This window comes from Danio rerio, chromosome 21 (assembly GCF_049306965.1).
Source record: "Danio rerio strain Tuebingen ecotype United States chromosome 21, GRCz12tu, whole genome shotgun sequence".
In the NCBI taxonomy this organism is placed as follows: Eukaryota; Metazoa; Chordata; class Actinopteri; order Cypriniformes; family Danionidae; genus Danio; species Danio rerio.
The window spans coordinates 21019752-21033148 of NC_133196.1; the positions used below are offsets into that span (position 1 = coordinate 21019752).

Genomic DNA, 13397 nt, shown 5'->3' on the forward strand with positions numbered 1-13397 from the left:
ATGCAGCCTTGGTGAACAAAATAGTGTTCTTTTAAAAACTAAAATCACCCTGATCCTCAAACTCTTCCTGGTAGTGTGTTTGGGATTTATTTTTTTGGCGAATTTACATGGGCTTGTGTCATTTTGGACAGCCGTTCCGTTGCTTTTGTCCACTATATTGCTCTTTGATCATGGATTATTCCCCTTAATCCTACCAAGTCTGTGATCCCATCCCTGATCCCTGTCCTTTTATTCTGTGGCTGTTGTTCATGAACCTGAGGCGAGGGAGGAGAGAGGATACAAGTGCAGGTCTCCTTACATCTTCTCTTGGTGACTGCAACCTGAGCCGGTGTAGAGGAACTGCCTTCACATCCACTTAATCCATCTGTTGAGCAGTGCTTGTGCTGGTGTGGATTCGGTTTCTCTGCTTCACCGAAGGCTGATGTCAATATTAGGCAGTTACAAATCATCCAAATCTCGCAAGAGGACTGTATATCTCAATATATAGATTTGGGATATACTGATGCTTTGTTAAAATATGCTTTTTGACGCATAAAGCAACATTTTTTTTACATTTAGTTAAAATGAGCAATGAAAAAATATAAGTCTAAGTCTATTAAAATGACTAATGCTAAAAAATTCAATTAAAGCTGTAAAATGTAAAAACAAATTATTTTAAACTGTACCAAAACAAATACCAAAATCTATCAAATCAATCAAAATAAACTGTATACTACAATGATACACAAATAAATGTAAAAAAAAAAAAAAAAAAAAAAACTACTTGTTTTCAAGGTGTTGTTTTGACCAGAAACTAAACTAAAATTTATTTATTTTTTTTTAAAAGTTAAAAAAAGTATATATATATATATATATATATATATATATATATATATATATATATATATATATATATATATATATATATATATATATATATATTGAAATTTGAGGTTATATTTTGTTTAATTCATTTTTTTTATTTGTTTATGTATCTCTGAGTGAAGATTAAAAGTAAACATCTGACAATATCCGGACTTCATAGATTTCTTTATTGGACATCATTAACCTGCAGGCTGCATTTTGCTCATGGGGCTGCGAGAAAATACATAAAAAGAGTGAAGCTGTAGTAAAATAATGAAGACAAAGATTGAGGCTATGGTATATATATATATATAAATAAATATATAAATAAATAAATAAATATATAAATGGCAAATATATAAATAAATAAATTAATGAAAATATATAAATAAATAAATGAATGATAAGTGCGACTGCTCATAGTGCTGGCAGCTAGGGACACCGGCTCTAGCGGCCAAAGAAACGGACCGGCCCACCGGGAATATTCCCGGTCCTCCCAATAAGCCAATCCGGGCCTGTATATTTATATATTGTCATAATTTTTTAACACATCTATAGTTATGAGGTGGCACAGACGTAGACCTCTTTCTTGGCTTAACACAGAAACAGCAGCGTGTGCTGCATGATATCACTTTTGTTGCAGAGATGCTATTGGTTAAATGCCGGCAAAGTAGAACACGGAAGCAGCCTGAAGCAGAAAGCGAGAGTGAGTCTGCAGTCTGGAAGTATTATAAAGTTGATGATGGCAACATTGCCATAGCAAACTGTAAGATATGTAAGCTTGGGATTGCTTGCCGGGTATTTTAAGGTGCTATTTGTTTTTATGTCAGATTTTTTTATATTTACTGTTGCACTAAAGTCCAAAAGTGAAGAATGATGTTATTTATTACCTGACTGTTCAAGCTACCTCACAGAAGTGCTCTGTTTGTTAACAGAGTTCTTGATTGTTAATATAAGGTGAATTAAATAAAAAATAAGGAATATCCTGGATCTGTTTCTTCGCTCTTCTTTATTCTTTTTTTATATATGTATAATAGAAGTATTGGATCGGGTTTCGGTATCAGTAGATACTTAAAATCAAATGACGAAGTCGAGGGCAAAAAAACCTGATCGGGACATCCCTAAATATTAGGTTAAAAGTCTTAACAAACCTTGATAAATTCGTACTTAAGAAATATGTATAAATTAAGTAGTAATAAAAATACTAAAAATGTAAATAATTAAAGCAACAGAAAACAAATAAAAAAATGTTTAAAATTCTAAAGCATAGAAAGTATTGAAACTTTCAAATTAATTGTGCGTTTTTGTTTGATGATCTTTGAAAACACTGGAAAAAATATATTTGCTCAGGAATATTAGTTCACTCAGGAATTATTAGCTCAATAGATAACCTCAGCAGTAAGACCTACAACTCAACTAACACCATGAATCAATGAGCATGAACTAGCTTTTCAGCAGGACTAGCAGCTTGCTTTTGAGGCTTGATTTAGCAGTTTTGATGTCTTGTTGAATAGGTGCACATAAAAGCATGGCGTTCACTTAAGTAAACCACTGATGTTCGTCAAAGGCCAGAAGCTGAAGGCAAAATCTCTTGTACCCCCATACACAAACAACTCTGGATCATATATAGCCCTGGTTGCTACTAGGACATGCTTTGGTCTGGGACTAATCCCATCTAAAGCATGATGGTTTCATGGGTTTACATACAGTAATTACCTTTTAAAAGGCAAAACAGTAGTGATTACTTGAATCACGAATAGCTGCACTAATCACTGATAACCTCTGCCAGTGTACTTTCAGATATCAAAAATGATTAAACAATTAGCACTTCATATGTACTCCATTTTGCCTGGGAAGTAGAATTTCTGACTCTCGCACCACATGTGGATTATTGGTATATTTGGATGTGGTAATTTGCGCAGTGCCCTTACTGTATGGCTAAGTGTCCACCAGAACATGTTTGCACTGCAGAAGTGCCAGCTGAATTTTTTTTTTTCTGCTGTTGTCAATGGAAGAAAAACTTTTTATTTTTTATTTAAGCACAGGCTGCATTGCCAGGCGCCGAGTGTGTGTTTTACACTTGGAAAAGTGCTCACAGCTGATTTGTGACTACAGATATATAATAATCAGTGTTGGGGAAAGTTACTTTTGTAAGTAACGCATTACATTATTGAGTTTCTCCCCTAGTTGCGTTACTTAGTTACTTTTTATGGAAAGTAATGCATTACATTACATTTGTGTTACTTTTCATTACCTGGCTCAGGTTTGATCTCTTCCAGAACATGATAGACGGGCTCTGCAATTAACAATGCACTGTATAAGCTACTTCTAGATTTACCTTTAAAAGAAACACATGAAAATAATATTTTAAGATGATATTATTAGAGAACTTCCTTACCCGCAAGCTATACATGCCATGTATACAGATTATTGAAAGTTTAAAGCAATGTGTTTGATACTTTTATACTATTTGTCTTAAGTAAAATCACTGTATTCAGACAATCTCCTTTTCCTTTTCTTCAAAATAATGAACACATTCTCTTATTGACTGCATGATTCATTGTGACTAGTTTTAGTTTAATTCAGCAATTTCATTTTAAAAGCTAATTGATTAAACTAAAAAGTAACTCAAATATTATTACTTATTTTTTAAAAGTAATGTGTTACTTTACTCGTTACTTGGTAAAGTAATATTATTATGTAACTTGCGTTAAATGTAATGTTACCCCAACACTGGTAAATATTGATATATCACAATGGGTATGCGAAGACTGCGCTGGACAGTACATGTGCCCTTGGCAGAAGTGTAATATTACAATAATATAATAAGTATAAATTATCATATGTTAAGTAAAAATCAGCCTGAACACAGGACTCCACACACAGTGGAGAAAGTAATTAAAAATATTCACCTGGAAAAATAAGATTGATCATAGATTCCGAATGTCTATTTCGGTTACTTTTCGATTAATCGCCCAGCCCTACGCTTAAGGCATTCTGAAAACTTTTGTATATGAAAATAAAATGGGCTGCTTCATTGCAATCCCATGACAAACAACGTAAACATTCATCTCTGCGTTTTGAATATGTTAACTTGTTACATTTCATGTATATTATTTTGTGTGTGTGTGTGTGTGTGTGTGTGTGTGTGTGTGTGTGTGTGTGTGTGTGTGTGTGTGTGTGTGTGTGTGTGTGTTATATGTTTATAGGTACATTCAATTTCTTTTATTCAAAGTATTGTTTATATTAAACCTCTACTTTGAAAGCTGCCCCACGTCCCTGTTTGTTGTTTTTTCATCAAGTTTCAAAGCAATATTTATTTGTTTTATTTAATACCAGCTGTGCACCTTCATTAAAGGTATTGTTCACTTTTTAAAAAATGACAATTCGGTAATCATTTTACTCTTGTTCCAAATGTTTTTGAGTTGAATTTTTCTGCACAATATATATTCAATAAATATATTCAACACAGAATATATTTTGAATATAGTTTGAAACTGGTAGACTTTGACCTCCACAGTACTTTTTTCCGCTCTACTATGGATGTCCATATCTTCCAGTTTACAACATTCTTTAAAATATCTTCAATTGAATACAACAGATACTCATAAAGACATGAAACCACTTAAAAGTTAGCAAATGATGATTTAAATTTCATTTTTGGGTCATCTGTCTCTTTAAATGTTAAATAAGTATTCACGTAATTCCAAGAACTCAGCAATGCTTTAATGTGGACGTTGTTTTGATGATATGTTTACGTTTGTTTTGTAGGTACACTCGAAATCAAGTCTGTGGATGTGGGCATCGTTGCCATCAAGGGGATTCAAAGCAATTACTACCTTGCAATTAACAAGAAAGGGGTGGTCTACGGGGCGGTGAGCATCATTTTCTCTTCATTTCTCTTTTAATTATAGTTAATGACTGGACTGCGCAAGCAAATAATGATCACTTATCACCATCCCATCCAAACCGGAGTCGTCCTTCTTATCGGAAATGTTCAAACAGCGTATTCTGTGTTTCTAAACTATTTATAGAAATGCAGCTCTTTACAAGCTTCCAGAAAGATCCGTCAGCCCTCGGGTTGCTCTTAGAGGCTTTGATGTCAGAAAGCCTGCTCTATTTCTCATGTCTCGGGACACTTAAAAAGCCCGGGGTTGTTTTAAAGGACAGTTCCACTCCATTGCCTGTAAATAATCCCTCTGCAAAAGTCGGCTCAAGCAAAGGAGTTCTGTCATCTTTGAAAAAGTAAGCCGAGAAGGCCCTCTACCTTACACTGTAGTCTCTCCTCCATTGCTGCTCCATGCATGCGTTTCTCCTCCATTCACAGTCCAGCCATACAATCCTCTTTGTTTCCTAAGTCCCATCGCCTCTCATTCCTCTACTCCCATGAATGGCAAATGTTATCTGAAACAGGGAAAAATTGTGCCATGCTTTTTCAAAAAGTGAAATCAAGAAATGTGCAAGAAAGGGGAAAGTCCTAAAATTAAATCACCTGCAACTCAGGTCTGTTGACATAACTGCAGAAATATCAGTCAATATGGTCATGTACACTATATGACACTACTTATTATAGTCATGATCAGAAATGTAAACTCTCAAAATTATTAAGAGAATAAATGAAGTTTGTTGCATAAAATCCCCTGAATATGTCTCTTATAACCAATTAGTGTGGACATGTCATGGCCAGAAGCAGATAAAACAGATTTTAAAAAATGGTAGGAAAAATTAATAACAATGCAATTTTAAAAACATTGCAGATGATTACATATATTTAATATTTACAGTCAGGCTTTGGTGAACTTGCAACATTGTCAAAAACACATGAGATTGGCCGAATCAGCAAGTACTGATTGAGTCATAAAATGTGATTATCTGCCTATACCGATCAGAACAAGCTTAATTGTTATATATATTTTTTTAAATCTTAATTTATGAAATTCACAAAATGAATGGTACTTTTTAAAACATTTAACAATTTTCTTAAAATTATATTTAACTTCTATTAATTATATGACAAAAATATTGTGTGCAGTACATAATTGTAATGAATTCTATACAATGAGAAATATGATGAACAGTTTATGTTGTGATAAGTATTCATTCCACTCCAAAAACAATATGTGCATCTGCAATAGTCACATTGCAAGATTAGATTACTCATTAAATATTGAAAAGAAAAAAGACATTAGTATATATATATATTTTTTTTTTTATACAATGATGACAGTGCTGTTTGACATTTGATTTCAGTACCATTAAAGTATTACATACAGTTATTTATTTTTCCTTGTTATTTATTATAATTTCACTTCATAGAAAAAGACTTGGTCATCTCAGTCGCTCTAAAGTAATGTAATCTTTCCAAATACAGCTACTCAAATCATCTGGTGAAATTATATTCATATCGCAATATATATCGAAGCAAAACAAAATAACGCAATGTCTGATTTTTCCGATATCATGCAGCCCTACTTCACATAATATTAATAATAAAACACTATTTATTTTTTTATTTAATGAAATTATTTCTTACCTGAGAATAGATTAAGTAATACGGATGTGATGATGCCATGGCGTAAAAATGGCTGACACAGTTTCTCTTAAGACTGTTATTTTTTAAACTTCAAAATTGAATACAATGTATGTTATGCCATAATAAATTATAAAATAATAATTTTATACAAAATAATGACTTATTAAATTATAATATTGCTTTTTCTGGGAGTAGTGACAATAACATTATTAATAGTATTGAAACAGTATCTAAATCTGACTCATATATATGTCTTCTTTTTCCAGAGGGATTTCGGCATTGACTGCAAGCTGATAGAGAGGATAGAGGAGAACAGGTACAACACCTATGCCTCGGCAGAATGGATGAACAAGAAGAAGCACATGTTCGTAGGTCTGAGCGCCAACGGGAGGCCGATGAGGGCCAAAAAGACCCGGAGAAAAAACACAGCCACACACTTTCTCCCCATTCCTATCGTGTAGCTACAACCCCACCAAAGGGAACATTTAACTGCACTGAGGAAAGACTTGGAATTTTTTTTCGTCAGTATAAATGGAACCATTTGGAGAAGAAGGCACTATGTAAAGAAACTACAAGAACTCATTATCACTGAGTCAAATCGTTGTTGCATATTTTGTTTAAGTTATTGGCACCAGGGAAAAAATATACTTTTTTAGTAAAGGAAAGGTTGGACACATGGACGAGAGGAATCGGACATTGCAACCTCCCAGAATGAACTGGAGAGACCTTTCACGGAGTGTATTGCTTGTGTGTATTTGTGTGTGTGACCTTTGGATGCAGTTATTTATGCTGTACTAACTCATACGAAACATTCTAACAGACTCTCAAGCTCTGTGACTCAGTGGACTGAAAGTTATGCAAACACTTACTGGAAGCACTTGCTCAAGGTGCAAGACTGAGAAGCCGAGACGGAGACCCAGCATCCTACCATCCGAATTTAGTCAAGCTAGCACCATTAGCGTAAAGAACTCTAACATAATTAACATGCAGAAGCCACTGTATTTAATATCTCCATTCTTTACCTGACTGCTTTGGAATAAATTATTTATTTTATGTAATATTTAAAGAAAAACAAAAGGCAAAAAACACATGGAATGGACATTTTTTTATCATTTATGCTCCTCTTTTAAAAAAAGCTATTCTATCGGTTACACATGAATAAATAAATATATTTCTCCTTACCTATAGCTGAAGTTGCCTCAATGATCCTGGGAAAAGCTCATTGTCTTGTTTTGTTTTTTACTTAGATGTTTAATGCATCTGTAAAAGAAAAAAAAAGCTGATACAGTTACAAAACATTTCCTGCACATTTAAAAACCATTAGCTTTAGTGACATTCCTGTACATGTTTATTTATTTTTTTAAAGCCATATCAACAACATCGGCTATATTCATGGCAAAACCATTCAGATTCTTGATTCAAAACTTTTTAATAAATTAAAAAGTCAGCATACAAAATATAAAGTCCCCATGAAATCATAATAATATTTTAGATGTAAGAATAGGTTCGGGCTTGGTGATTAATCAAAAAGTTACCGAAATCAACATTCAAAACCTATAATCGATCAAATTTTTCCAAGTCGATTTTTCCGATTACTTTTCCTACCACGTGTGGAGTCTGGTGACCCCGTTCTGTTAAGCCTTTATACTTCTGCGTCGAGCATTCGCCGTGGCTGTTGAACACCTCTCAAAATTTTTATTATACGTTGTGATGTGTACCCCAAGCTCTGTGATTGTTTGGCTTGGTAGCATTGACAATTATGGGTGGGGCTAAGTGCGGTGAGAGAGCAGCGAGTCCCTGGAGGAGCTCATTATGGATACTTTTGTTTTGTGTTTACTTTATAATTGAAGTTGTTGCAAGTCCGCTGTCTCTCGCCTCTGAACAAGCATACAGAAAACAAAACACAAACAAAGAAACTCGACAAAAAGGGAAAATAAAACCCACTGCCTGCTAGCGTTTTGAAAGTGTTATTGCAGAGCAACACAAACAGCACGCAGAAGTGTAAATGCACTAGGCATGGGACAATAACTGTTTTCAAGGTATACTACTGTTGGAAAAGTCAAGCTTTAAAACCGCCAAAATTTTCTATAATACTATTTAAGGTATATATAAGATTTTTTTATTTACAATTTTTTTTTGTTTTAGAACCACAGTATCTACAGCAGAAAAGATATCCAAAGATGCCATTTTAAATCTGTTTTTGAAAATAATGAAGACAGCAGAAATCAAAGATTCATTTGAATTATTTAGCCTGACATGTTTACAAAACTATTATAAATCTTTAAAAAAATTATATATTGTGTTCAAAGGGGGAAAAAATGGTTGTTTTTTACCCAGACATTTAAAAAGAATATATTTTAGAGCAATAATCACAATACTGTGATACCGTGATATTTTTATCCAAGGTTATCACACCATCAGAATCTTGTACCCGCCTATGCCTAAAATGCACGGCTATGCGCAAGGCATGCACCATTGGTCACAGCAATAACTTGACGCTGAAGTATGAACCAGCCTAACGGTTGATTTATACTTCTTCAGCCACATCTGTTCTATGGTCAAGTAGGACAATAGACTCAATCTTGAGCCTTAAAATTAAGATAATTTTGACATCACCTTATACTTCTATAACTCCTAAATCTTCTGCCCAACCAAATGCTCTCTAGTATCTAAAATGTCCTGTGCCCTTCAAGACTCTTTTGCTATATGCGCTTGATAAAGCTCAACCACTCAACCACTGCCAGAGCTGTAATCACAAAACGCTACTGGCTGTTTTTTTAGGGGAGAAATTCCTCAATGTTCTGACCTGTTTTCATTTTTCAGGTCAAATTATGTAGCACATAAACATTCATTCATTCATTTTCCTTTGGCGTAGTCTTTGATTTTATCAGAGGTCGCATTGCGCCCCAGCTAAGACTCGAACCAAATACCTAGCTGTGAGGCGACAGTGTTAACCTCTGAGCCACTGTGTCGCCCTCACATTAAACAAAAGTGCACATTTCAAAGCACTGTAAAGGTTCACGAAACCCTAGAGTACTTTTTTTTAGATTTTACCAGATTTGTGTGTGTTGAGCATCAGCTAGGACAATGTTAGCGCCAGTTAGCTTTAATTGTGGGGAAAACTGGGTGGTTTTGATCTTTTGTCAGCTAATTTCAGCTTCTGGGTTTAAAGTGATTTTGGGGTGGGGGATCAAAATCGACAACTATCGCTGAACTGCAAGTGCAAAGATGACGCGTTGGTTTCTCAATATTATTTATAGTGGAGTAACTGAAGTACCCAAGTGTGAAATCATTGGAGTTGCAGTCTTTGCTACATTCTATGGGACTACAGATATCATGTTCACAAATGTACTAAAGCGTACTTGGCAGTATAAAACAGAACAAGGCCCTCAAAGCAAATTTAGAGCGCTGAAGCAATTGCTGATGAGAGACGAACATGACGCATCCAAATATATAATTGTTTTCTAGTGGTTTTTGTCAAAATGTCTAATTTAATTTCAGGAGAATTCTTTTAGAAATGTCAATTTTTACACTCAAGACATTCTTCAAGAGAGTCGGTTTCTTTTCTCCTTTCAGTAAGATTTTCTGTCACTCTCATAACTGAAACCACACGTTACTGTTTCAAAAATAAACAAAAAACCCAGCAATAATTATGAGCTCATCTCTAAAAACATCCAAAAATTCAAAACACACAATGTCACTGCTACACATATTGTCCAAGTATCCGGGTTCACTTGTGCCCAAAATGTCTGGTACTCTGAATTGAAAACATTCATCTTGTTTAAATACATTTCAGCTGCAATCAAACCCACATATAAATCTATGTCCATGTTCAGAAAGTTCAAGTCAACTTTTCAGTCATCATCATAAGACAGAATACCATTCAGCCTCTCTCTTCAAAGACTCAATATGAAGGGCATGTGGTAACGTTAGTGCATGTACTGGCAGTAGAATGAGCTGATTCTGATTATGGCTAACGTTATTGTAGGTCTGACGCTTTTTTCCCTCTCAAAAATAGGGAGCTGCTCCAGCAATTAGCAAGCTAAAACTGAGAAACTTTGGACAGAAATCTCACCTTTTATCAATGCCTCTCCTGCTTTCACATGGGAACATAACGTTGACTCTGTTGTGAGCTCGAGTACTGATGTGTTTGTTTACGTTAGATAGTCTTTTGGGTGGTTCGTAAACATCTTTTCATGTACAATTAAACCGAAATTGATTCAAGACAACGGACAGGGAACCAAGAAGCAGTTTCATGTTCTCAGTCGTATCATGCTCGGTTCAGTAGCACCAAAAAAATATAATTCAACGGCAGTGCCTCAAACACGTGGAACTATGGAAGGCTGTTGGGGCCAAAACGTATGCTACAAACACGTTAACGCGTTGCTACCGGATCGTTTAGTCCGAGCGACTGACTCTTTGGCTGCATTTACAATGCAGATCTTAATGGTCAATTTCGATTTTGTGACTGTGTCCGATTTCTTTGATGACCTGCTTACACCATCTTTTAAAAGTGACTCGTATCCGATCATCTGCATTTACACAGCACACAGCAAAAGCGCAATGGCCAGGAAAAATGAGAGCGGGCACTGACTAACAGCTGATAATTTAAGAGTGCTCTTTTTTCTATTCCTGTATGCAATCTGTTCACAGCTTTTGACAAGCAGTTTTACTAGAGTTTATGACAGAAAGGTTCTCATTTGTCCATCTTCTTTTGAATTATATGTTTCTTAATGTAATGTCCATAGCGTGATTTATGCACGTGATGTAGCTATGCACTAGTTTTATATTAGTTTTTATTGGTTACGTGGCGGACATTGCGTTCTCTCGCTCTCGTTAACATGCTGAAATACCTGTGCTATATGACAATATAAAAGCTGTTTTAGTCCTCATGTATGCGATTTAAGTTTTGGGTACTCTACTGAAGTCTGTTCTGAAAAGAAAATGTCAGACTTGACGTCATTTGCTACGATTTTAATGACGCGCAACTCGCATTGACAAGTGAAAATATGATCTACCTGCTTACACTGCAGACACAAGGGCACAGATTAGATTCATATCGGATGAATTTCCACATATGAACAAAGCCTGAATCTGATTCGAGTAAATCGGAATCCGTGTGATTGTGTCCTGCTTACACGTACATGGGCCATATCCGATCTTTGCCACATGGAAGAAAAAAATCAGAATTGAGTGACTTGAGCAGTGCAGTGTAAATGTGGCCTTTGAGTCAGATTTTTTTTTTTTTTTTTGTGAATCAGTAACATGCAGTGCATATTCCAGTGAGTCGTTCAAATGAGTTGATTTTTTTTTTACTGACTCAAAAACATGCTTCGTGTTCCCAAACAAATCACTCAGTTGAAAGAGAAAGAAACTAAAAACTAATTTTTCAACAAACTGTAAGCAAATTCCGTTTAAGGCAGGAGCAACACTTGATATTATGCATAGTGTTCTATATAAAAGCAACGTTACCACATTTTTTTTTTATTAATCTTGTTTAATATTAGTCACCAGAAAACAACTTTTCTTTAAATTCATATGTAAGTGAAATGAACTCGTTGGGGAACCAACAGAAAAACATACAACTAGTTTATATATCCTAATCTTTTTTGTAATTAGTAAGGGCTATTAAAAAACAAAATCGAAAAACGTTTAAGCTATATTGAAAAACTATTTGAAAAAAATTATTTAAATTTAGCTACATTCTAAAGTAAACGTTATTTATTTTCAAATACATTTTTTTAATTATTTGAACTGTATTGGATTACACTTTAGTTTAAGTAGGCCTTCCTATTCCCATTATTAACTTGGCTACTTACTTTTTACCTGCCTATTATTAAGATATTGTATTATATATTGTATTATATATTATTACCTTAAAATAAATTGAGACCATTGTTTGTATTAATAATTTTAGTATTATAAATATTACAGTATTTTATTGTATTTCTTACTTATTTGTTTCATAAAGTGATGACTGTTTATTTTGAAACTTAAGAAAAACATTTTAAAAATGTATCTTTTTCTCAATGTTTTTACAGATCCCTTTAAACTGAGTTGTACTCCGCCTATGGGCCCCTGCACCTTTAAATAAAAGTTTAAAATGAATAAAATAATCTCATTTATGCTCATAATGACATATAGTTTGTTCTGTTAACTACTAGACCTACAACCAAATGGTATTAATAAAGAAATAAACAAGGAAGATAAATACAAATACCTGTTTTATAAAACTGCAGTCCCCTGCTGACTCATGAAAGAGCCACAGAGTCATTTGGCTCTCGCAGGGAGAAACCGATTCAAATGCATCATACATATTCAGAGTGTGGCGCTGAAGGAATTCCCATTTGTTGGTTTTAGCTGAAATATATATTGTGACCTTCACAGCTTCACAACTTCACTCTTTCCCCAAAGGAATCTGTGGCTTGTTGACCAAACCACAGGAGCAGCTGTGAATATTTCATTCCAGAAAGGTTGCTTGGAGAGCAGCAATAGACAGGGCTGATTTTAACAGCCCCGAGGGTAGCAGAACGGCACCGCTGCGTATTTTTGGACCTCGATGCGGTGACACTGAGCCAAGCCCAAGGAGTTCCAGTAACAGAGGTGCTCTCCTATCATTAGGGATCAACAGGTCTCTGAAATGTGTCTAACCTTATGTCAGCCAACATAAAAGAGCGAAAGCGCTAAATATAGTGGCTTTTCAGACTGCACTTACAGCGCGTGTTAAACACAGGGCCATTTCAGACTGAGATTTGGATCTGTTATGATCTCTGGAGGTTTCCAATTTCTGTTCAGCAGGTGTGTCAAACATTTGCCTTGGCTTTGGCTGAGATGAAGCATGTGTTTATCAATTCGGCTCGAGTGAGTGAGAGAAACAGAGAAAGTGAACGCCTGCCAACTCCGACCTTTCAGGAGAAGAGAGAAGTGAATTTACAAACTAATACGAGGCCATATTCTGCATTTCAATGTAAGCTAATACAACCAAAGCGGATGGGGTGTTTTTCTTTTTTCCTCTGCGTTG

General features: G+C 34.9%; 1 protein-coding gene and 1 long non-coding RNA gene across 3 annotated transcripts in view; one reads left to right on the forward strand and one right to left on the reverse strand.

Annotated features, from left to right (window-relative positions):
• Positions 1–7557, forward strand: part of fgf10a (fibroblast growth factor 10a) — a 33864-nt gene extending 26307 nt beyond the window's left edge. Inside the window, 2 exon segments of the mRNA NM_182870.2 lie at positions 4615–4718; positions 6643–7557. Coding sequence (NP_878290.1) covers positions 4615–4718; positions 6643–6837 — 299 coding nt within the window. The 3' untranslated portion in view covers positions 6838–7557.
• si:ch211-262i10.2 overlaps positions 1–10654 on the reverse strand; it is a 53521-nt gene extending 42867 nt beyond the window's left edge. For both annotated transcript variants that reach the window (XR_222800.6, XR_011008030.2), the window contains exons 1-3: positions 10452–10654; positions 7559–7636; positions 5111–5247 (exon numbers count right to left, since the gene is read on the reverse strand). This is a non-coding gene — a long non-coding RNA (si:ch211-262i10.2). The remainder of the gene's footprint in view (positions 1–5110; positions 5248–7558; positions 7637–10451) is intronic.
• Between the last annotated feature and the right edge of the window lie 2743 nt (positions 10655–13397).